We start from the raw sequence: 25299 nt of genomic DNA, 5'->3' as shown, positions 1-25299 counted from the left end.
AATGCCTACATGCTCCCTTATTAAATGATGTAATTGAGAGGTGATTTTCTTTCTGGGTCATGGCAGATACCACCTGTCTCTAACTATGTGACAGTGATGGGAAGGGACGTGGCCTTCCATCTCTGGGTTAAAACCTCCAAAAAAACCTAAGGAACTGCTGGGCGTTGGTGGTTCATGCCTGTAATCCCAGCACTTTGTGGTGCCGAGGTGGGCAGATCACCTGAGGTCAGGATGTTTGAGACAAGCCTGACCCACATAGCGAAACCCTATCTCTACTAAAACTATAAAAATTAGATGGGTGTGGTAGTGGGCGCCTGTAATCCCAGCTACTTGGGAGGCTAAGGCAGAAGAATCGCTTAAACCCAGGAGACAGGATGCAATGAGCCGAGATTGCACCATTGCACTCCAGCCTGGGCAACAAGATTGAAACTCCGTCTAAAAAAAAACAGAAAAAAAAACCCCCCAAAAACCCCCACAAACCTAAGAGACCAAGGAACGGACCAATCACCAAGCTCCCAGCCCCCCGGAGCCTCACCCCTGTGCACCATGGCGGCCTCGGGACACATCAGCCCCTTCCCCTGGGCCGACCGGGCGCTCCTTGGGAGCCAGCCGTACCTGTAGTTGTGGAACCAGTTGATGACGGTGCTGGTTTTCAGGTTGAGCTGGGTGGCGAGGTCTTCGATGGTTTTTGGTGACGGGTATGGCTTTTGCTGATACGCTCGTTTCAGCGCCTCCTTCTCCTCTGGAGCCAGCACCACCCGGGGTTTCTTCAGCTGGTGCTGGGGCTGGGGGCTGGCGCCCTGGCTGTACTCGGTGCCGACGGAGGGCGGTTCGCAGGGCTGGCTGTCACTGACTGAGCTGTGCCGCCGCTTCATGTAGGCTGCGGAGGAAGAGACGGCAGACTGAGGTCAGGCCCAGGTGGGACAGCAGCCCAAATCCCCGGTCCCCGCTAGCGGGATGGCACAGTGCTGGCTTGCGGGACTTTGCACAGAGCATCTCAAAACACTAAGATGAGGCTGGGCGCAGTGGTTCATGCCTGTAATCCAAGCACTTTGGGGGGCTGAGGCGGGCAGATCACTTGAGGTCAGGAGTTCAAGACCAGCCTGGCCAACATGGTGAAACCCCCTCTCTATTAAAAGTACAAAAATTAGCTGGGCGTGGTGGTGGGCGCCTGTAATCCCAGCTAATAGGGAGGCTGAGGCAGAATTGCATGAACCCGGGAGGTGAAGGTTGCAGTGAGTCGAGATGGTGCCACTGCAGTCCAGCCTGAGTAACAGAGCAAGATTCCGTCTCAAACAAAACAAAACAAAGAAACAACACTAAGATGAGAGCCATTCTGTTACCAGCACACGCTCACCAAGGACCTGCTCTGACGGAATGTGAGGTCCTCACCTGTCCCTGCACAACTTAACAGTTTAGTAGGGGAGGCGGAGAAGTATCCAGAGAGATGTTCCCATCAGAGTGAAAAGTGGGGTGGGGGTAAGTAAGTACAAGGGACCATGGGGATATTGAGAAGAGTTCCTCAGTCAGGCCTGGGGAGGGGGCAGGGGAAGTTGCCCAGAAAAGATGATGTTTAAATTGAATCTTGGAGGACACCACCTGGCGTGGTGGCTCACACCTATAATCGCTGCAGTTTGGGAAGCTGAGGTGGGAAGATTACTTTAGCCTAGGAGTTTGAGACCAGCCTGGAGAACATAGTGAGATCCTGTCTCAACAAAAAATTTAAAAATTAGCCAGGTGTGGTGGCGTGCACCTGTAGTCTCAGCTACTCGGGTGGCTGAGACGGGAGGATCGCTTGAGCCCAGAATGTTGAGGTTGCAGCAGTGAGCTATGATTGCATCACTGCCCTTCAGCCTGGGCAACAGAGTGAGACCCTGTCTCTAAAAAATAAATAAAATAAAATAAACAACTTAGGCAAGGGAATTCGTTAACTAACTTGCCGTTTTGTCATGAGAACTCAGAAGTAATTGTGAAGGTAAATCTTCCTCACAAAAAACCCAAACAGCGGGGCCGGCGCGGTGGCTCACACCTGTAATCCCAGCACTTTGGGAGGCCAAGGTGGGCGGATCACCTGAGATCAGCGATCGAGACCATCCTGGCTAACATGGCGAAACCCTGTCTCTACTAAAAATACAAAAAATTAGTTGGGCGTGGCGGCGGGTGCCTGTAGTCCCAGACCACTTGGGAGGCTGAGGCAGGAGAATGGCGTGAACCCGGGAGGCAGAGCTTGCAGTGAGGTGAGATCATGCCACTGCACTCCAGCCTGGGCGACACAGCAAGACTCCCTCTCAAAAAAAAAAAACAAAAAAAACAAAAAACAAAACCCAAACAGCTGAGTCAAAGCAGCTGGATCCAGAGAAAGGAGTTGGATTGTCCAATGGTGGGGACTCCCTCCAGTTCCCTCCCAGGGAACAGACGACTGACCAGGGGCTGGCGCGGGGCTGGAGAAGGCCTCTCTAGGGAGCAGCCCTCGTGGCCGGCACCCCCAGGAGTGAAGAGAAGGCCGCGGGACCACAAAGGCTTTCCATACTGGGACACCTTTGGAAGGGTCTGGGCCCCGCAGAAACAATAACTCATTTATAACACAAGAGGGCGCCCCGAGCCTGTGCAGAGGGAAAGACGGGAGGCCTGGGAAGCCCTGGAGATGTATTTGGGGGGACTCAGGTCCTTTCCTACCGGCCCAGGGTGAGCAGGGTTGTCAGGACCTCCTTCCTCCTAGGGGCTGAGGGCTGCCTCCTGGCAAGTGCAGGAAGCTTCATGCTGTTTGGGTGAGGGGATAATGGGAAACTCTGCACAGATATATTGGGTTCATGACAGCATTCTCTCTACTTTTGTTTATGTTGGAAATTTCCCATAATAAGATGTTGAAAGGGCTGGGCGCAGTGGCTCATGCCTGTAATCCCAGCGCTTTGGGAGGCCGAGATGGGAGGATTGCTTGAGGCCAGGTGTTCAAGATCAGCCTGGGCAATATAGTAAGACTTTAAAAAACAAACAAACAAAATGAAAAATAAGTTGAAAACTTTTGGTGGGGGGCAATGTGGCACCAGGCCTTTGCAGCTTACAGTGCTGCCTGGGGCTGCCCAAGAGGCGTGGCCTACCTCAGACCCTTACACTACACACCCAAGGGCAGGCCAGAGCCCGCTAGAGGGGCCCTGAATGGGGCAGAAGGCACCACCTGGGCAGGTCATCAGTGGGCAGCAGCAGTGCCCTTGGGTCGCACGGGGGCAGCTCGCAGCACAGAGGCAGCGGATGTATATTTAACAGCACCTGCTTTGAAATCTGACAGCCCTGAGTATGGATTTCCACTCCCTACTGATAGGAGCTATTGAAATCTGCTAGGCTGCATGAAGCCCCGAGCTTCGTATTTCCTGGATAAGGACATCTATGCAGAGTCGTGTGGATGGAGAGCAGTCTTAGCACAGTGCCTGGCAAACAGGGCAGTTCTCAGAAAATAGAAGCCTCTATTATTATGAAGGAACCCCCATAGGAGGGTTTTCTCTGGTTTCTGGAGGAGGCACCAGAGACTCTCTCTCCTTCAGCAGCCCTTTCCCGGGTTGGGTGAGAATGGTGACGCTTGGCTGGAATTTCTGGGTGAATTAAGAATGGACAGGCCTGGGTTCCGTACCCATCCCTGGCTCAGATGCTCTGTGTGGTGGAGGGGTGGGCTGGGGCAGAGCCACTCAGGGGCCTGGGATGCCCATTCGCCCATTCTTTTTTTTTTTTTTTGAGACGGGGTCTTGCTGTGCCGCCCAGGCTGGAGTGCAGTGGTGTCATCTCTGCTCACTGCAATCTCCTCCTCCCGGGTTCAAGCGATTCTCCTGCCTCAGCCTCCCAAGTAGCTAGGGTTATGGGTATGTGCCACCATGCCTGCCTGAGTTTTGTATTTTTCAGTAGAGACAGGGTTTCACTATGTTGCCCAGCTGGTCTCGAAATCCGGACCTCAAGTGATCCACCTGCCTTGGACTCCCAAAGTGTTGGAATTACAGGCGTGAGCCACCGCGCCTGGCCCCTGGAATGCCCACTCTTAGTTCAGGGAGGCTGCTGCTTCTTATGGTCAGACCAGCAGCAGCTAGTTCCCAGTCTCTGCCTCTAAGGATGCAGTTCAGCCGCCCAGTGAGCTCCCAGCACCATGGGTGACCTGAGGACGGAGGGTGCTCGAGGGGTGGACTCACTGGCGAGGACCAGCACTTGGAAACTGCAAACCACGAGGCACAGCACACCTGGCTTTAGGCATTTTTCCTATGCTGTAGCCTACAGGCTGCGAGAAGAATGCGAATCCACATTCGAGATGATATGTGGGTGGACGTGGGGTTATTCCTCTCGGGAGGCCAAATCCCCAGAGGCTGGAAAATAACAGCAAGAGAGAGATCCGCTGTGGCAGGAGTTTGCTCTGTCACTTTCTAGGCCGGGTGACCTTGGCGGAGGCACCGAACCTCTCTGAACCTCTGTTTCCTGATCTACAAAATGCAGTTTTTTTTTTTTTTTTTTTTCTGAGATAGGGTCATGGTCTGTTACCTAGGCTGGAGTGTGGTGGCTTGATCTCTGTTCACTGCCTGTAGAGTTCAAGCGATGCTTGTGCCTCAGCCTCCCAAGTAGCTGGGATTACAGAGGCACGCACCCCATGCTTGGCTTTTTTTTTTTTTTTTCAGTAGAGACGGGGTTTTGCCATGTTGGCCAGGCTGGTCTTGAACTCCTGACCTCAAGTGATCCACTTGCCTCAGCCTCCCAGTGCTGAGATTATAGGCGTGAGCTGCCGCGCCCGGCCTACAAAATGCATTTCTTAATTCTCTCTGATAACAAAGGAAAGCCTCTAGCCACCTGGTGCGTACACAGTAAATGCTGTCATAGCCCGATCAGCCACCCACATGACACAAAAACCAAATGCAGCACCCCCAGCGCTGTTCTGCTCTCCTTGGTTAAAAGTGCTCCCAATGCTAAAAAAATCTTTAGATTCAGGCTGCTGGAGAGAAAAAGTTACAGATCTTCCTAGCCCTCTTAGGTACTCATTAGCTGATGACCATCCAAAAATATTTTTGCCCCGTCCTCTGGTCCCTTGGTCATGGGTCAATGTCCCTTATTAGCTGGGTGGGAAAGATTTGAAAGAAACAGCCTGTCTATGAATGAGGACACAGCCGGCCTGAGCAGGGCAGGAGACTCACCTTTCTTCTCCATCCGCTTCATGTCCATCAGCTTCTCCACATTGTTGGGGTCATTCAGCCACAGCTGCATCCGGACGAAGGGCTCTCGTCCTTTCAGACTGAGCTTATGCCAGGGTTTAGGGCGGGCAAGGAGGTCGGAGACAGAGCCTTGGGTGAGCCCTAAGATGGTCTCCCCAAATAAGCGCTGGCCTAGAGAGAAAACAGAAGCGAGACAGGTATTGTCACTGAAAGCCAGGGATCTGAAGGGACAAGGATGTGTCAAGGTTAAAATCAGACACAGGAGTTTAAAGGCCCAGGGTTGGGCTGGCGACGTCCTAGCTTACAGCAAACACATGGTAGAAATATATCTTCAACCAGACTTTTAATACTCTCCACTGGCGAGGGAGTTGGCATTGCTCTTGCATTCTCCATACACACAACCAATGATGTTTATTATTATTATTTTTTTGAGATGGAGTCTTGCTTTGTCACCCAGGTTGGAGTGCAGTGGCATAATCTCAGCTCACTGCAACCTCTGCCTCCTGGGTTCAAGCGATTCTTCTGTCTCAGCCTCCCGAGTACCTGGGACTACAGGTGTGCGCCACCATGCCTGGCGAAGTTTTGTATTTTTAGTACAGACTGGGTTTTGCCATGTTGGCCAGGCTGGTCTTGAACTCCTGACCTCAGGTGATCCACCCACCCCCAGCCTCCCAAAGTGCTGGGATTATAGGCGTGACTCACTGCATCTGGCCAATGACGTTTCTCTTAAGCCTGCAGCCTGGTGCGGTGAGGCGGGAAGATCATTTGAGCCCAGGGGTTTGAGACCAGCCTGGGCAACACGGTGAGACTCAGTCTCTACAAAAATACCACAAAAAAAATTAGCTAGGCATGGTGGCATGTACCTCTAGTTCCAGTTACTTGGGAGGCTGAGATGGGAGGACTGCTTGAGCCCAGGAGGTTGAGGCTGCAGTGAGCTATGACTGCACCACTGCACTTCAGCCTGGGAAACAGAGAGAGACCGTGTCTCAAAAAAAAAAAAAAAAAAAAAAAGAAAGCCTTCAGGCTTTGTATGTGCTGAGGTCACGCTAACACCTGTGGTGTTTCTCAGAGGCAGTGAAATCTCTAAGCCAGAGCTCAGGAGGCCAAACAGCAAACAGGAGACCCCTCTCGTACAACCTCAAATCAGAGGGCAGCCCGCGTCTCCTTCCACAATTAGCAAGGTTATCAGGTCTCGCTGAGACAACGGGGCACGCAACCCGCAATCACAGCAGGACAGAGGAGAGGGCGAGCTGCCCAGCTCTGCTTTTCTGAGAGGCCGGCCAATTCCAATTCCAAAGTCTGCTTTTGCAGTCTAGGCTGCCTTTGCTAAATAAAGTAGCTGGAAGTGGATCAAAACCCCTTCTCCGATACCTTTTCTTCTCGCAGGCAGGGGCAGGCAGCCCGCTTCACAGGCTGATCAGAGGGCATTTCGCTATGGAGGGCACAGCCGCATTGAGTTGGCAATGCTTGTCAGGAGCTTAGAAAGAGAGGCTCACTTCTCTGAGGGCCACTCCGCTGCCGGTTTAGAGGGCCACCACTTGTAAAGATACAAATTAGGATCAGTGATAACCTGGATGGCCTGACGGGAGTACTTGAATGAACAGGACTTATTAGGTGGAAGTGGAGACTGGGATCAGAGGGGCCGGTGTTTGACCCCATAAAGCGTACAGAACAGAAGGCACCTCTCCCCGTCAGGGGCAAGGAGACGACAGAGGGCTGGCTTGTTCTCTCTGTGGCTCACATCCTCTCTGTGAAATAGAAGCACCACACACTGGCTTCTAAGAAGGGGGCCTCCAAGTAAAAGTTTACTGCCTGGAAAGCTCTGAAGCTGAGACATTAATTTCTTATCAGTCTTTTTTTTTTTTTTTCCCCCTAAAGAAACAGGGTCTTGCTATATTGCCCAGGGTGGACTCGAACTCCTGGGCTCAAGCAATTGTTCTACCTCAGCATCCTGAGTAGCTGGGATTACAGGTGCACACCACCACGCCTGGCTTGGTCATTTTAAACCTAAAGATAAATTTACTGATTTTGTAAACCTGTGGTTTCTCTGTCTTTCAAACTCTTTAGCCTATAAATGTCCCAAGTCCTTATGATTTTTTTTTTTTTTGCAGTTGTTATAAGAAAATTTTGGCCAGGCGCGGTGGCTCATGCCTGTAATCCCAGCACTTTGGGAGGCCGAGGCGGGTGGATCACAAGGTCAGGAGATCGAGACCATCCTGGCTAACACAGTGAAACCCCATCTCTACTAAAAATACAAAAAATTAGCCGGGCGTGGTGGCAGGTGCCTGTAGTCCCAGCTACTGGGGAGGCTGAGGCAGGAGAATGGTGTGAACCCGGGAGGCGGAGCTTTCAGTGAGCTGAGATCGCACCACTGCACTCCAGCCTGGGCAACAGAGCAAGACTCCATCTCAAAAAAAGAAAATTTTACTTAATGCTAACATGGTAAAAGAATCTATTTTCATTCCAAGGAGCTTGCTATGTTTGGGAAAGCCATCATATGAATAGCTAGTTGCTCCTTGCTTAGGCCTCCCAGTTGAACGGGGGAAAAAAAATCAGATGATTATTCCTGGAAAATTATCTGTATGACTCCTGGATGTTTCCTAGCCATGACTTTTAACCGTTTTTGGGCTACAGACCCATTTGAGAGCCTGAAGAAAGCTACAAACCTTCGCCCAGTAAAACCAACATTAAGGAAGACTCCAGCAATGATGGTGGCATGCAAGATAAGGCCAAGTGTGAGATTTCAATGTTCGCAATCTTGTAATTGCAATCTTGCAACTCACAAGTGTTTAAACTGAGACTCTTCCCTGTAATCTCAGCACTTTGGGAGACTGAGGTGGGCGGATCACTTGAGCCTAGGAGTTTGAGACCAGCCTGGGCAATATGGTGAAACCCCATCTCTATTAAAAAAAAAAAAAAAAAATTAGCTGGGCTTGGAGCGTGTGCCTGTAGTCCCAGCTACCCAGTAGGCTGAGGTGGGAGGATTGCTTGAGCCCAGGAGTTCAAGGCTGCTGTGAGCTATAATCGTGCCACTGCACTCCGGCCTGGGCTACAGAGCTAGACCCTATCTGATTTTCAACATTTACATGGAAGGCCACTTCCTATAAGGAGGTGGGCGGGAGTGATACAACTGACCTGCTTCCTTGGATGTGTGACAAGCTATGAAGTGGGAGATGACTCAAGTCTAGGAATCGCTGCATGATTCAATAACTGATAAACATATGGGAATTAGCCATTTTTTCAAATCAACAGCTACATTTTTATTTTTATGAATTGACTTAATTATACAAAGTCTCATTGATATGACTTTTTCTCTCATTCTATTTTGTCTGTTGCATTGTACAGACAGGCGGATGGGAGGCTTCCACTGGACAAGCTGGCCTAACCCCCAGGCTGTCAGATCACTGAGCAAACTTTAGTGGAACTCAGCTACTCTGTTCTTTTTTTTAAATTTTTTTTTTTTTTGAGATAGTGTCTTGCTTTGTTGCCCAGGCTGGAGTGCAGAGGTGCCATCATGGCTCACTGCTGCCTCAACCTCCTGGGCTCAAGTGATCCTCCCACCTCAGCCTCCCAAGCAGGTGGAATTACAGCAAGCACTACCATGCCCGTAAATAATTTTTTTAAAATTTATTTCTTGTAGAAACGGGGTCTTACTGTGTTGCCCAGGTTGGTCTCGAACTCCTGGCCTCAGGTGATCCACCGCCTCAGCCTCCCAAAGTGCTAGGGTTACAGGCCACCTGTCATTCTCAAGTGAGTCACTGTGCTCAGCCTCCCTTCTCTTCTCACCCCATGGAAGAAACAAAGGACACACAAGGCCTTTCCATGAACAGCAGACAAACTGCAACCACTCAGTAGGGTTGTGCTTGCATGCACTGCAGAGAACACCGCCCCTTTAACTGACTTTCACCCATGGGAAATAAGAAGGATAGAAGGGTACATTTCCAATCTCCGCATGCCTACACCACCCTGTCTGGTTAACACCACACTGGAGGAGCACGGTGGTTTAAAATGACAAAATAGGCTTGGCCGGCATGGTGGCTCATGCCTGTAATCCCAGCACTTTCGGAGGCCAAGGTGGGTGGATCACCTGAGGCCAGTTTGAGACCAGCCTTGGCAGCATGGCGAAACTCTGTCTCTACTGAAAATACAAAAATGAGCTGGGTGTGGTGGCGGGCACTTGTAATCCCAGCTACTTGGGAGGCTGAGGCAGGAGAATCACCTGAACCCAGGAGGCAGAGATTGTAGTGAGTCGCGATTGTGCCACTGCACTCCAGCCTGAGTGAGACAGGGAGACTCTGTCTCAAAAAAAAAAAAAAAAAAAAAAAAAAAAGGGCCAGACACGGTGGCTCACGCCTGTAATCCCAGCATTTTGGGAGGCTGAGGCGGGTGGATCACTTGAGGTCAGGAGTTCGAGACCATCCTGGCTAGTTAGGTGAAACTCCGTCTCTACTAAAAATATAAAAATTAGCTGGGTATGGTGGCAGATGCCTGTAATCCCAGCTACTAGGGAGGCTGAAGCAGGGGAATTGCGTGAACCCAGGGTTCAGTGAGCCGAGAGGTTGTAGTGAGCTGAGGTCGTGCCACTGCACTCTACCCTGGGTGACAGGGTGAGGCTCCATCTCAAAAAAAAAAAAAATAAATAAAAATAAAAATGATGAAACACCGTAACATTCTTACAGCCACAGCAGCTGGTGAGCAGTGACACAGAGCATAGAGAACCACCTCAGGCCGAGCACCTGAGGGGGTGGAGCATGTGCCAGGCCGAGGCTGGGTCTGAGGCATGGTGGGATGCCGGGGTGACAGAGTGAGTTCCCCAGGGGCTGCCCGCCCCAGCTATGGGCTGTGAAATGGAGATGGCTTTGCAAGGCAGCAGAAACAGCGATGATAAAATAACAATGACTATTATTACCAGTCGGGCCTGGTGCTAGAAATTACTGCTACTCACAGCCCCCAGACAGGTGTGGTTATTCCAGTTTTGTGGAGGGGGATCTGAGAAGGCAGGCAGCCTGGCCAGCATCACAGACTCAGTGAGCAGAGTGAGAACTGGGGTCCGTCAGACCTTCCATTAAGCCATCCTGGTGCTGCCGGGTGGACGCTGCCCAGCTCTGGAGCCCCCTGAGGATGCCAGGCTCTATTGGGTGTCTATCTCTTTCTTTTTTTGAGACAGAGTCTCACTGTGTTGTCCAGGCTGAAGTACGCTGGCATGATCATAGCTCACTGTAGCCTAAAACTACAGGGTTTCAAGTGATTCTCTTGCCTCAGCCTCCCGAGCAACTGAACTACAGGCGTGCACCACCACACCCAGCTAGTTTTTGTATTCTTTGTAGAGATAGGGCTTCGTTATGTTGCCCAGGTTGGTCTCGAACTCCTGGCTCAACTCAAGCAATCCTCCTGCTGTGGTCTCCCAACATGAGGCAATGTACAGGCATGAGCCACTGTGCCTGGCCTAATTTTTAAACCTGTTATAGAGAAGGGGTCTTGCTATGTTGTCTATGCTGGTCTCGAACTCTTGAGCTCAAGTGATCCTACCATCTTAGGCTCCTGAGTAGCTGGGACTACAGGTGCAGACCAACACGTCCAGCTAATTTTAACGTTTTTTGTAGACATGGGGTCTTGCTATGTGGCCCAGGCTGGTCTCAGACTGTGGCCTCAAGCAATCTGGACTTACTCAGACTGTCTCTATTGAGATACATCCAAGCCAGGTACGATGGTTCATGTCTGTGATCCCAAGAATTTTGGAGGCTGAGATGGGCAGATTGCTTGAGGCCAGGAGTTCGAGACCAGCCTGGCCAACATGGTGAAACCCCATCTCTACTGAAAATACAAAAGTTAGCCGGGAGTGGTGGTGGGCACCTGTAATCCTAGCTACTCAGGAGGCTGAGGCACGAGAATCACTTGAACCGGGGAGGCAGAGGTTGCAGTGAGCTGAGATTGCACCACTGCACTCCAGCCTGGGTGACAGAGCAAGACTCTGTCTCAAAAAAAAAAAAAAAAAAAAAAAAAAGAGACAGTCTGCATGGATCCTCCCGAGTCCACTCTGACCCCATGCTCATCTTCTAACTGGTCCCCATCGGGGAGCAGGGTCGGGAGGAGGTAGGGACTGACCTGCAAAACGCACGCTCCTTACTGTTCACAACTATAGGACATTTCATGCTCTCAGAGGGCGCCTACACAAGTTGAGACTCTATGGTTGGCTTGGCCTAGCGCCCGCCCCTCATCTACTCCACCTGCAAACTCCCTGCCACCTCCTGACTCAGCAGCCGAGAGGAGAACCTACCGAGGTTGTTGTCCGTCAGCACCTCCTTCACCCGCTTGGTTATGCCGTAGGTGTCCAGCTCCGGGGACATGGCTACTAATTCTTGGATGCTGAGGGCCGAGTGTCCGGAGAGAGGCAGCGGGGTTGCGGGCTGGGAGTCGGATGCTGGCGGGTCACTGGGCTCTGGTGGTTTGCCGTCCTTGCTTGCCTCGATGGGGGGACAGGGCTGCTGGACCAGCTCGGTCAGGCTCTTCACCGACTCGCTGGAACTCATCGGGGACTCAGGGGCAGGGCTGCAGCTGGCGGAGGTCTTTGGAGTGCTTTCTGTAATTAAAGCACACGAGAAACTGTGCCTGAAAATAGCTGTCTTTCACCACGACCATCTATCTATGTTCTGCATCTAGGAAATACTAATTAAACGCTCTGTAGAAGAAGCAGACGGTAGGGTTTTCTGTGGGTCTCAGTGAACTGTTTCATATTTTTTTGACTGAGAGTAACCACTAATCTTCCATATTAAAAAACAAAAATACCATCACTGGAAGAAAAACTAGGGGTTTAAAAGAAAGGCTTTGGAGGGCTTAACATGAGGGCATGAGGGCATTCTGCTAAAAAAACTCCTATTAATCGTGTTATCGCTGTCATGATTTCTTCTAATGAAACCCCATAATTTGGTAATTCAGAAGCACTTTGGCTAGATTATAACTTGTGTAGTTATGTTGTCCATATTTTCCAGAACCAAAAGCATAGACAGATTGTTTTAAATAACGGCTGCCCATAGTACGTTGTCACCACAGTTATGAAGACCCTTAAGATGAAATGTGGCCAGGCGGGTGGATTATCTAAGGTCAGGAGTTCGAGACCAGCCTGGCCAACACCGTGAAATCCTGTCTCTACTAAAAATACAAAAATTGGCCAGGCACGGTGGCTCACACCTGTAATCCCAGCTACTCAGGAGGCTGAGGCAGGAGAATCACTTGCACCCGGGAGGTGGAGGCCGCAGTGAACTGAGATTGTGCCACTGCACTCCAGCCTGGGTGACTGAGAGTGAGACTCCATCTCAAAAAAGAAAAAAAAAAAAAAATGAGGAAACGTAAGGCCATAGCTTCTGGTCCCCCAGTAACGGGTCTCAGGACCTAGGGTGTTTATTTTTATTTTTATATTTTTAGAGATGGAGTCTTGCTCTGTGGCCCAGGCTGGAGTGCAGTGGTGCAATCAGGCTCACTGCAGCCTCAACCTCCTGGACTCAGGAGATCCTCCCGCCTTGGCCTCCTGAGGAGCTGGGACCACAGGTGCGTGCCACCATGCCCAGCTGGTGTCTTATTGTGAAGAGCAGAGAACTCCACAGCACCCAACCCTAGGGGAAGACGGAGAGAGGCAAGGAGAGGAGGAGCACCCTCTGTTTCCCCAGCTCTTCCATTTTAGAATTCTACCTCCAGTCTCGGGACTTGCTGGTTCTGCCTGCTTCTGAAAACCAAGCTCTTTGCTGGTATAAGCCATGCTGTAATCAACAGCAGAAGTGACAGGGCTGGTGTGGACGAGCCAGTGTCTACACTTTCCTCTGCCCTGCTGGGGTCGCTGCGGGTGCCCAGTGGGAAACGCCAGCTGGGCTCTGTTGGTGAGTGATCCCTCTGGCCTCTGATAACATCCCATAAAACCTGATAAAAGAGGCTGGATTCCAGTTCCGGGATGTCTGGGATAAAGACTGGCCATTTCCTAATTTCTGCAGATAGAAACTGTCCAGGAGGAATATGTGGCTTCGTGCTGAGGTCCTGCCTGCAAGGCAGAATCTGGGCCCAGCTCAGTGTCTTGGCACAATCTCTCCCTCCATGCCCACTAAGCGTGACAGAGTAAGACCCCACAGTGCCAGATAAGAGGGCCCAGGTCATGCTCTCTGCTACCAGGGTCTTGTAAAAAAATTTTTGTGGAGATGGGGTCTTGCTAGGTTGCCATGGCTGATTCAAAATTCTGTGCTCAAGCAATCCTCCCACCTCATCCTCGCAAGTAGCTGGAACTGCAGACATGCACCACTACACCTGTCTAATTTTTTAATTTTTTCTTTTGCAGAGATGAGGTCTTGCTATGTTGCCCAGGCTGAACTCCTGGCCTCAAGTGATCCTCCCTTCTCAGCCTCCCAAAGTGCTGGGTTTACAGGCATGAGCCACTATGCCTGGCCAAGGGTCTTACTCTTGCTGCTTCTCCCTCGAGCCCTAGCAGGTCACTCAGTCAACATCAGCACCATAGTAGATAACCCAAAATACTTGTTACCTGGCTGAAGGGAAAATGTAGCATAGAGCAGCAACTTAACTTCAATTTACCATTTATCTCAAGAGTCCTTTTCTGGACATACTGTATCCAGGATCCACTAAACCTGCCATAAATACATTCCAAATACAAGGAACATTTTGTATTCATACCTAGAAAGAGCAAAGCCCCAAATAAAACAATCGCAACTTAAGCCATCAACCCCGTTTATCGTCCTGAACTGGCACAAACTTCCGCCATCGCATAAGGCTGTGTCCTTGACCTGGGAAATCAGGTTACAGAGAGAAAAACACACGCCAAACCGGTTTTTGAAAGATGTGGAAGAGACAAGCGTAAGAGGCAGAAATGGTCCGTATAAATCTTTAGGGCAATGTGAATCTTACAAATCAGATTTCTTCTCTCTGCTCACTCCCCGGGTCACCAAAGAACGGGATATAAAACCCCGCAAATGTTATTTTTGTGTCTGAAGCCGGCAGAGGAATCATACTGTAAGGATGGCGTGATTCACCCATGCGAGGGGCTGGCCTGGCAGATCATCCATCTTGCTCACCGGATACTGTCAAGGATGGCATGAATTCCCCAAATGATAAACAGATTTCTTTTCAGGTTTTGTGTCCTTTAACCCACAACAAGGTCAACATCATGGCTGCCTGGCTAATAAACCGAGTGTGGTGCCGGCTGCCGGGGCACCTCCCCGTTTTGTTCTGGGTGCTGGCGGAGGCAGAGCTCACCGCGAAACTCAGAGGCTGTGCAGTTCTTTCTTCCAGGCGCGCCTTGCAAGCCGGTGGCATGGATTTCTGCCATCATGAACCCCCGGGAGGACTAAACAGGGGGTGCTCACTACTGTTACAGGTGTCCCTCTGTGCTCCAGGCTGTGACTACAGACAAAGGCAGGCTTCTGAGATCAAATCCCTGTCCGAGTCCTGAGAGATCCAGCATGTGAAACTGACATGTGGCGGCTGGTTGCTGGAGGTGGTTTGTATTTGTCTCTCCACTCTCAGTCTGAGTCTAAAATGCAGAAGACCTTTGGGGTGAGGTGGGCAGATCACTTGGAAGCCAGGAGTTTGAGACCAGCCTGGCCAACATGGTGAAAGCCCCTCTCTACTAAAAATCCAAAAACTAGCCAGGCGTGGTGGCGGGTGCCTGTAATCCCGGCTACTGGGGAGGCAGAGGCAGGACAATCGCTTGAATGGGGGAGGCGAGGGTTGTAGTGAGCTGAGATCGTGCCATGGCATTCCAGCCTTGGGGACAGAGCGAGACTCTGTCTCTAAATAAATAAATAAATAAGTAAATAAAATGTAGAAGACAGCTGCAAGCTGCACACTCTTCCTGGGAGATAGTTTACTCACCAACAGACATCTGCGTGCACAGATGTGGCTGCGGTCTCAGGTCAAGGAAACAGGACTGAGCGCACGTTTGTGGCGCAGGCATGGAGAGATGCCACAGCAAACAGACGCGCTGGAGACACCATGAATCCATGCGCTCAGAACATCATGTTGGGAAGAAAGTCAGTCTTTCTCTTTTTTGAGACAGAGTCTCGCTCTCTTGCCAGGCTGGAGTGCAGTGGCACGATTTCACTGCGACTTCCTCCTCCCGGGTTTAAACGACTCTCCTGCCTCAGCCTCCCGAGTAGCTGGGATTACAGGCGCGGGCCACCACGCCCAGCTAATTTTTGTATTTTTAGTAGAGACAGGGTTTCACCACGTTGGCCAGGCTGGTCTCGAACTTCTGACCTTAGATGATCCGCCCACCTCAGCCTCCCAAAGTGCTGGGATTACAGGTGTGAGCCATTGTGCCCGGGCCTTTTTTTTTTTAATTATTATTTTTAATTGCATGGAACGGAGCAAAAAGCTTTGCTGTTTCAGAGAGTATCGTTTTAATCACAGAGCTCCACTTGCTAATGTTTGGAAAGGAGAAGTAATATTTCTTTATATTGACTGTATTTTTGTTCTGTTAGGACAGACAGTGAATCCTACAGGAAGCCAACTCTCCCCACTGCCCAGAGGGTCCCCTCACCCTGGCCACCCTAACAGGGTGAGCCACTGCACCTGGTCAAATGTACTTCTATAAAGACCTACAGTCAACATAAATCTTATGACCGAGTGCTATTTCTTCCACAACGCCTGGCACATGACAGGGACGCTGGTGACAGATTCAAAAGGCCACATCCTATGTGATGCGTTTATCTTTTTTAAAACATTAAACTTTTCTTAAACTTTAAAAAATAGAGACAGGGTTTTGCTATGCTGCCCAGGTTGGTCCTAGAACTCCTGGCCTCAAGTGATTGGATCTTCTTACCCTGGCCTCCCCAAGTGCTGGGATTACAGGCGTGAGCCACCGTGCCCAGCCACTTCCTACATTTTACACAGGTAAGATATGGTGCCCTGGCCAGGCGCAGTGGCTCATGCCTGTAATCCCAGCACTTTGGGAGGCTGAGGCGGGCGGATCACTTGAAGTCAGGAGTTTAAGACCAGCCTGGCCAACATGGTGAAACCCCATCTCTACTAAAAACACAAAAATTAGCCAGGCGTGGTAGCACACACCTGTAATCCCAGTTACTTGGGAATCTGAGACAGGGGAATTGCTTGAACCCAGGAGGTAGAGGTTGCAGTGAGCTGAGATTGTGCCATTGCACTCCAGCCTGTGCAACAGAGACTCTGTCTCAAAAAAAAACAAGAAAAAAAGATATGGTGCCCCGAGACACACAGCCAGGAGCTAGGCGGATGGGCCATATTCTAAACAGCCCCTGTACAGCTGGTGGTGCCTGCCCCCTGCACCCGAGTGTGCCTTAGTGACAGAGTGACTGTGCCTGCCTTCCCACGCATTTTTTCTACAACCCACACATCGACATGTGTGAATCTCGAAGACTTAACGATGAGTCACAAAAAGCTGATCCACTCACAGGATTGTGGAAGGGAACCAAAACACATTTCATACCAGGCGTGAATGGAGCAGCCAGCTGAGGGCGTTTGCATGTGGCTTCATTCAATTTTCCCAATGGCCCTGGGGTGGAAATCCCAGGTGAGAAAGCAGAGGCTCAGACGGGCAACGTGACTTGGTTAAAGTCACACAGATGGTGCAAGGATTGGAACCAGATCAGGAGTGGAAAACCTCGATGTTCCTACCCATCCTGCTATCTGCCAATACCACGTGATTCTGAATCGCAGCCTACCGTCGTTCCTGCGTCATTTAACTCTCATTTGATTTATTTATTTATTCATTGAGACAGGGTCTTGCTCTGTTGCCCCAGCTGGAATGCAGTGGTGTGATCATGGTTCACTGTAGCCTCGACCTCCTGGGCTTCAGAGACCCTCCCGCCTTAGCCTCTTTGCTAATGTATGACGGAAAGTAGCTGGGACAGGTGTGTGCCACCATGCCCGGCTAATTTTTGTATTTTTGTAGAGAGATGGGGTCTTGCTATGTTGCCCAGACTGGTCTTGAACTCCTGGGCTCCAGCAAATCACCCACCTCTGCCTCCCAAAGTGCTGGGATTACAGGCATGAGCCACTGCACCCAGCCTACTCACACATTTTTAAAGCACCTACTCTGTGTCTTGGGTATAAGGGAGAAATCAGACAAAAACCTCGCTTCCAAGGACTCTGCAGCCTGCAGGACCAGGACAGTTGAAAATGAGTAATTTGCATATTTTAAAAGCCCTACTGCATAGTCCCATCCATCCAGTTTTGACAGCAATAGTAAGGTGTTACATTTAAAAAGTGATCTATGTGAATTAATTTTTTTTTTTTTTTTTTACAAGGCACTGAATCTGGCATAAGAGGAGTTTGGTTAGGAAGCTACAGAAAGCAGAGATAGTGACTCAAGGCCCTCTGAGATACACAAGGCATTCAGAAACTATAAAAGGATTACGAAAAATATTATATTCCAAAAACAGCAGGCAAACAACAGCTGCCTTAAGTTTTCAATGGGAGCCAATTGAAAACGCGCACCCGTCATAATTCTCGGAGATGCATCGCTCTGCAGTTCCTCTGATCCACTCTTAAAATTTCCATACCCGGCCCTCTATCCGCAGTAATAATAACCCAAATTCCATTTAGTGTTCATTTGAGCAGTCAGGATAAAGTCGTTTCTTATTATCTCCCCACTGTGTAAAAAACAGCTTGAAGGTGGGAAGTCAGCAAGCATTTTCACCAAAAAGTAATTATTGTAAGTGACATTTTTACTGCTGGCATGCCATAAGGCGAACTGTGCATTCGGAAGGACAAGTTGCTGAAACAAAATGACAGGGTACTCCGTGACATTCTGACAAGAACCCAAACATTATTTAACTGGCGGCTGGTCTGATGCGCCACTTTTCATTCTGTCCATGGTTTCGGCTTTGAGCCCATGCCAAGCCAGGAAATTCCAATGACTATACAGACAGACACGTATGGAAGGGCGGGAGGAAGGAGGGAGGAGGTTAGGGGAGAGGGGAGGGTGGTCGTGGCCTGGCACATGTAAGTGTGAATGAGTAGGGGAGCTGGGCACGGTGGTCCACGCCTGTAATCCAACATTTGGGAGGCTGAGATGGGCGGATTGCTTGAGGTCAGGAGTTCGAGACCAGCCCAGCTAACATGGCAAAACCCTGTCTCTACTAAAAATACAAAAATTAGCCAGGTGCGGAGGTGCACGCCTGTAGTACCAACTACTCCGTCTCAAAAAAATAAATAACATAAAAAATAAAAAATAAAAAAACACAAACAAAAAATATAAAGGGAGCCCGGGAGGAGAGGAAAGGAGAGTCCGAGGGAGGGATGGGCCTGGAGGTGGCAGGAGTGGCGCAAGATACAAGGATGCATGGCGGGCTCTGAGGTGCCCGGTGTGGGCATGCTGGGGCTGGCAGGAGCCCTGGAGGCTCCGAAAGACTCTGCCCAGCCTGCAGGCCTTTCCGGCCACTGGTGCTGACAGCTTCAGAAGCCACAACAGGGTGACCCCCAGCCTGGATGCTTCCTAGCTGGGTTCAGAGGGACAGATGGTGATGTGGGCACCAGATCTGCTCCGGAACTGACCCTGTACTCTGAAGAGACCACACCCCCTGGGGGTTTATGCCTGGACTGAGTTTCTCAGCATCAAAGGAGAACGACAACGTTCATTTGGCCTCCTATTTGTTTGTTCTTTGTCTCTGTTGCCAGGCTGGAGTGCAGTGGTGCGATCTCGGCTCACTGCAACCTCCGCCTCCCGGGTTCAAGTGATTCTCCTGCCTCAGCCTCCTGAGTAGCTGGGATTACAGGTGTGCGCCACCACGCCCAGATAATTTTTGTATTTTTAGTAGAGATGGGGTTTCACCATGTTGGCCAGGCTGGCCTCGAACTCCTGACCTCAAATGATCTGCCTGCCTCAGCCTCCCAAAGTGCTGGGATTACAGGTGTGAGTCACCGCGTCTGGCCCTGGCCTCCTGTATTTTGGTCATACAGGGTCATACCACAAACATGAGACACACTTGCATGACCAGCTCCAAAATTTCTGAAAACCAAGGCTTTCCTCGGCTGTGGCAGTGATGCTAGGCTCCTCGGTTCCCAAGCCTTGCTTCTGAATCCAGCAGCAGAAGCTCACAGCCCTGCTGGATCTCCACCGGAACATTCTCCGTCTCCATTAGACACAGCCCATATAAAAACCCAGAGTACTCTTCTTCTGAGTAAGACTGGCATCTTGACTGATTAACAAGAGCTTGAAACACAATATGCAGCAACTTTAGCAGATGTCACAAAGATACTCATGAGCTTTCCACAACTCCTTCCTAGGCCACTGGACATTTCCCTACCACGAAAGAAACAAAAGTAGCCCAACAACATACTGAGGAATATCAGAGACATACCCAGTGTGGCCAACCTACAAAATGGCTTTATTTCCAAGAGGGTGAGCAGCTGTGCCTGATGCCAGCGGCGGGACGCGAAGGTCCAATTCCCCAGGGTCCCGGGATGGCCTTCTGCCCCCAGGAAGGTCTGTGCCCATACAAGTGGCAGCATCAAGCTTTGGGCACATCCCTTGCCAGCCCCAAATCTATCAAATCACTGTTTTTCAATAGCAGAAAGAACCTGAGAAAGAGTCTGTAAGCGGTGGGGCCGGGGTGGGCGGGGAGAGGTGGGGGTTGAAAAGGGTTGGAGTGGGTGGGAAGATCCCTCAGAGGAACCAGAGGGGATGGGTGGTAGCTCTGCTCCACTCTAGGAAAGATCAATGCCCCCCCCCACTCAACCAGTGGGTGCCAGTTTCTTCTATAAAATGGAACAGCAACGATCTCTCTCTCTCTTTCACACACACACCCCCCCCCACCCTCTGCAGGGACTAAAGAAAGGATAAGATGAACTCAAAGTCGCTGGTACCTAGTAGGTGCTGGGGTGTGTCTGTGTGCCAACTATATAGCCATAGTGTGTGTGTGTGTGTATTTTTTTTTTTTTTTTTTGAGGCAGCATCTTGCTCTGTTGTCCAGGCTGGAGTGCAATGGTGCAATCTTGCCTCACTGCAGCCTCTGCCTCCCGGGTTCAAGTGATCTTCCCGCCCCTGCCTCCTGAGTAGCTGTAACAACAGGTGTGCGCCACCATGCCTGGTTATTTTTAATTTTTTGTGGAGATGGGGGCCTCACTATGTTGCCCAAGCTGGTCTTGAACTCCTGGACTCTAGTGATCTTCCTGCCTCAGCCTCCCAAAGTGCTAGGATTACAGGCATGAGCCACCGTGTCTGGCCAACAATATATATTTTTAGGTTTGCTCAAGAAACTCTTATAATGACATGGGAGCCGAAATTCTTTCTCCCTTTTTTTCTTTCTTTTTTTTTTTTTTAGATATGGTCTCACCCTGTTGCCTGGGCTGGAGTGCAGTGGCGTAATCACTGCTCACTACAGCATCGACCTCCTGGGCTCAAGCAATCCCTCTGTCCCGGCCTCCTGAGCAGCTGGGACTACAAGCACATCCCACCATTCCAGCTAATTTACTATAATTATTATTTGTTGAGATAGGGTCTCACTATGTTGCCCAGGCTGGTCTTGAACTCCTGGGCTCAAGTGATCCTCCTGCCTTGGCCTCCCAAAGTGCTGGGATTACAGGCATGAGCCACCATATCTGGCCCCAAAGAAAACCTGTTTCAATTAGAGCAAGGTTGTTTAACTTGTGCGATTTGTATTTTACCTCCCCAAAACTGACTTCCAAGTTGCTCGAAGATGGGACCTGTGCCTTCCACAATAGGGAAACCCTCCATGTGCCAGGTGGTGGGGGTACAGCCATAAGCAAGGCAGACCCTGCGCCCCCATATCTGGTAACCAAAGTGGGAGGCCGATGTCACTAAGCGGGTCACTCAGAGTCTAGGAAGAGGGTGTTTCTGGGGAGAGCAGTGCCAGAGCAGGGTCTGGAGGTACAGCTGTGCGGGCAGCATGGTCCTGGCCACAGCACAGGGGTGTAACAGGCCTCTGCTGCCAAGAGAGTGAGAACTTGTTCTGAGAAGTTAACCATGAGCTCCTCCAACTAGAGGAGACACCATTGCGTCCATCCAGAGCCTCCCTCCCTCTAGACGCCATCGTGTCCATCCAGAGCCTCCCTCCCTCTAGACATCATTGTGACCATCCAGAGCCTCCTTCCCTCTAAACGCCATCGTGTCCATCCAGAGCTTCTCTCCCTCTAGACGCCATCGTGCCATCCAGAGCCTCCCTCCCTCTGGGATGGTTTTCTACTCTCCTCTTTCATCTCCCCAACATGGGAAGGTACGCTGGGGAGAAATGATCTTAGAAATTCTGTGTTGGCCTGAAATGCGCAAGGACGAAGCTGCAGAGGTGATGAGGCCCTGTGGCTGGTGGGAACCTGCGCAGAACCAGAGCTCACCCGCAGGCCGGGAGGGGACCTGCCGGGGATTCGGAATGGAAACTCACTTTCCTTCCGGGCTCATTTGGCTTGTGTATCTTTTATAAGCTCTTAAGGAAATAAGCATATCAAAAGCAGAGCTTGAAGATATTAAAAATTAAAAACCCTACTTAAATTACAATTCAATTTTGGTAGTGAACTCACAGTCTGGCCAGATTGCTGAAGGGACACTGGGTGACACAGATGGCCCTGCTTCAGGGGCACAGGCTCGCCTTGTTCCGGCTTTTCTGCAGATCCATACTGATTTAGAAATGATGCTTTCAAATTACCTTCAATAACCTTATTACCAAGCCAGCTGTGTGTACGAACACTTATCAATGCGTCCCTGTGCATTAAGACAAAATGTATGTCATACAAACAGTCTAAATATATATTACTAAGATGGGAAAAAACAAAGCCTCTGGTTAAATTGCTTTGCTGTAATCAAAGATTAATCACTGTGCGAGTGTGTGTGTGAGGGAGACAGAATATGTGTGTGTGTGTGTGTGTGTGTGTGTGTGTGTGTGTACCCTCTTTTTCTCAAGGGTTCAATTCTGGCTTTGGGCAAACCTATCTGTTCCTTTTACCAAGTCATGCTCTCTGGCCGGTGTGCCCATTGCCATTCTAATAGTGAAATTAATTTTTCCAGATTTCCGAGACTTGGAAGAGCTAAAAAGAGGTCAAGGAGGTCTTTTTTTGTTTATGTTTTTTGAGATGGGGTGTTGCTCTGTTGCCCAGGCTGGAGTGATCTCGGCTCACTGTAACCTCCACCAATGATCCTCCCCGCTCAGCCTCCCAAGTAGCTGAAACTATAGACTACAGATGCACACACCACCATGCCTGGCTAATTTCTGTATTTTTTGTAGAGATGGGATTTCCCCATGTTGTCCAGGCTGCTTTCAAACTCCTGGCCTCAAACTCCTGGCTCCTGCCGCAGCCTCCCAAAGTGCTGAGATTACAGGCGTGAGCCACTGTGCCCAGGCACGAGGTCTTAAATATTGTTTTCTTTCGAGTCTTCCAGGCCTGCAGCCCAGAAATGCTCCTTTCCCGCAGGCACATGGTGGACAGCAGGCTTGGGGGTGCCCATCTGTGGGGAGGATGCTGCGTCTGCCCTGAGAACAGCCTGTCCTCCTCCTTCCATGATGCTGCCTGTTGGCCCAGTGTGCGGGGTTGCAATGGATGGGCTGCAATGGAACGTTCCTCAGAGAATCCATGGCTGATCACCGCCCGTGGAACACGCCGGTGTGGTGGGCTGCCTCCTGTCTTCCACTCAATGCCCAGGTGAGTGAACTCACTTAGCCCTACAAAGACCCAGGGCAGCACCGGGCAGAACCAAGCTGACATTTCCGTCTTCCGCGACGGTATTAGAAAAACCATTAAGGTACATTATTTTACACGTCCTCCTAATCTCTCCATACTGCTTTACTTAATTTGTGATGAAATTGTTGAGAAAGGGTACTTAATGTAGGACAGTCAGTAAAAGTAATTTATCATCTTCCCGCTTCGGTGCTCACGTTATCAGCGAACTCATTTCTGCATTCATCATGCAATCAGCCTATTATTTGCATATTAATCAGGCAGTGGACCGTGAAAGAGCGGCATCCCAGCCAAATGCTGCACTATCTCAGGAGAAACACTCAGTAATTATCATACATCAGTGTTATGATGTGATAATTGATTATAACATCTTTCTCCTGCCCCTGGGGAGTCCCTGCACTAACCCAGCTCCAGGCACTCTGGACAGATTTTTCTTTGCTTGCAAAAAATAAATAAATAAATAAATAAATAAATAAATAAATAAATAAATAAATCAGTTGGAGTAACCGCTGCCGTGCGCTCGGAGTGCTATTTCTGGGGAGCACTGATTCTCTTTTCCACATTCACGAGGTGTTTTAAGCCACGTGAAACAAAACTGACCTTAACTCTGGAATGAGAAGGCCTGATGGCGGGGAAGGAGTGCCCCTCTGGGGCCCGGGTGTCCTCTCTCCTCAGCCTCCTGGGTTCAGAGGTGCTGCTAAGGCATCCATAAAACTTTCCTTATCAAATAGAATGTTCCAACTACCTCTTAATTGCAAAGTTGGTTTAAAGGCAGTTTGGCTGCTTTATTTAGGTGCCAAATGACAGACTAATTTTGGCCCTCGTGGAAAGGACAAACCCAACATCTGCCAATTCAGACTGGGGCTATATTTAGGAATCCAGTTCCAAAGGGAAGAAGGAAACACAAAATCTAGAGGAGGCCCCGATGGAAGCCTCCTGCCTGGCTCCCATTCTATCCAGGGCAATGCCATTAAGAAACTCCCCTCCTTATCCTCCCCGGGAGCCTGGCAGGTCCCTTGGGCCAGTCTGCATGGGGCTGGGGCCTGGGTGTTGGCATGGCTCCGGGGGCCGTGACAGCTGAAAGGCAGGGTTGCCCCGTAGCAGGGACAGGACCTCAAGCCATTGTGTATAGGTTCACTGAATTTAGACCAGAAGAGGTTTCAAAGGAGTATGGACACTCCATGCAGCCCAGGCCAGGTGGATTATACATTTTCCAACAGCCAAACCTTGTAAACGTGGCTTCCATGTTGTCACTGATTTGCTGATTCAACTCCTGGGCTCAGGCAATCCTCCTGCCTCAGCCTCCTGAGTAGCTAGGACTACAGGCGCGCACCACCATGCTCGGCTACATTTTAAATTTCCTGTAGAGATGGGGTCTTGCTATGTTGCTCAGGCTGGTCTCAAATTCCTGGACTCAAGCGATCCTTCTGTCTTGGCCTCCCAAAGTGTTGGGATTACAGGCATCAGCCACTGTGCCTGGCCACCACTTTCTTGACTGGGGCAAATCACCTCTTATCTCTGAGTCTTGGTTTATTCCATCCATAAGAGGAGGGAACTGTTTCCACTTATTATTATTATTATTATTTTTGGAGATGAAGTTTTGTTCTTGTTGCCCAGGCTGGAGTGCCACTGTGACGCCATCTCGGCTCACTGCATCCACCTCCAGGTTCAAGTTACTCTCCTGCTTCAGCCTCCCGAGTAGCTGGGAATACAGGCATCCGCCACCACGCCCGGCTAATTTTTTCTGTATTTTTAGTAGAAACAGGGTTTCGCCATGTTGGCCAGGCCGGTCTTGAACTCCTGACCTCAGGTGATCCACCTGCCTCATCCTCCCAAAGTGCTGAGACTACAGGCGTGAGCCACTGTGCCTGGCCTCACTTATTGATTACGGATTAAGGACATCAGCTCTGTAAGTGGCACAGAGTCCATGCCAGCACGTGGACTCCCTTGTTTTATTCCCATCCCCTTTTTGCAATCACCTGAGGGTTTCTAGGCATTTAAGCTTTTTCATTCCTTCCCTAGAATTCAACCACTGAAAACTGAAGTCCTCATTTGCTCCTATGACCTATTTTTGCCTCTTGTACTGAATGCCCAATGTGCTGTAAATTCTGTTTTCTATGGAAAGCCTGAAGGGGAGAGAACGGGATGTGTCTATAAGCCAGGCTGGGCCTGCTGGGCCTTTTCAGAAGGGGAAGCCAGGGAGCACCAGGACGGAGGGTCCAGGGAAAGCGATGGGAAGAATGAGAGTTATGTGACCCCTCAACCTTGCCGGCTGTTTCCAGCTTAGTTGGCCTGGTTCCATACTAGCTTGGCCCCAAATGGCCTGAGCAGTGACCTAGACCCTATAGTCTTACTCTGGAAGCTCAAGGTTTCGTGTCCACTTTAAGGAACTGGTCAATGAACGGACAGCTTCCAAGGATGGAACAGCATTTTGTAGAAGGTGAGACTTTGGAAAGGCACATGC

The 25299-nt window shown here is 50.2% G+C and overlaps 1 protein-coding gene across 28 annotated transcripts in view; it reads right to left on the bottom strand.

The window, feature by feature from the left end:
- Positions 1-25299, bottom strand: part of CUX1 (cut like homeobox 1) — a 472306-nt gene that overhangs the window by 44959 nt on the left and 402048 nt on the right. For 23 of the 28 annotated variants that reach the window (XM_028844752.2, XM_077994453.1, XM_028844759.2 and 20 more), the window contains 3 exons: positions 11455-11757; positions 5160-5348; positions 616-880 (listed from right to left, as the gene is read on the bottom strand). In XM_028844752.2, coding sequence (XP_028700585.2) covers positions 616-880; positions 5160-5348; positions 11455-11757 — 757 coding nt within the window. 28 annotated transcript variants of the gene reach the window in all.

The sequence above is a fragment of the Macaca mulatta genome, chromosome 3 (assembly GCF_049350105.2).
Source record: "Macaca mulatta isolate MMU2019108-1 chromosome 3, T2T-MMU8v2.0, whole genome shotgun sequence".
NCBI lineage: Eukaryota > Metazoa > Chordata > Mammalia > Primates > Cercopithecidae > Macaca > Macaca mulatta.
Note: the sequence above shows the minus strand (reverse complement) of the source record. Positions and strands in the feature narration are given on the sequence as shown.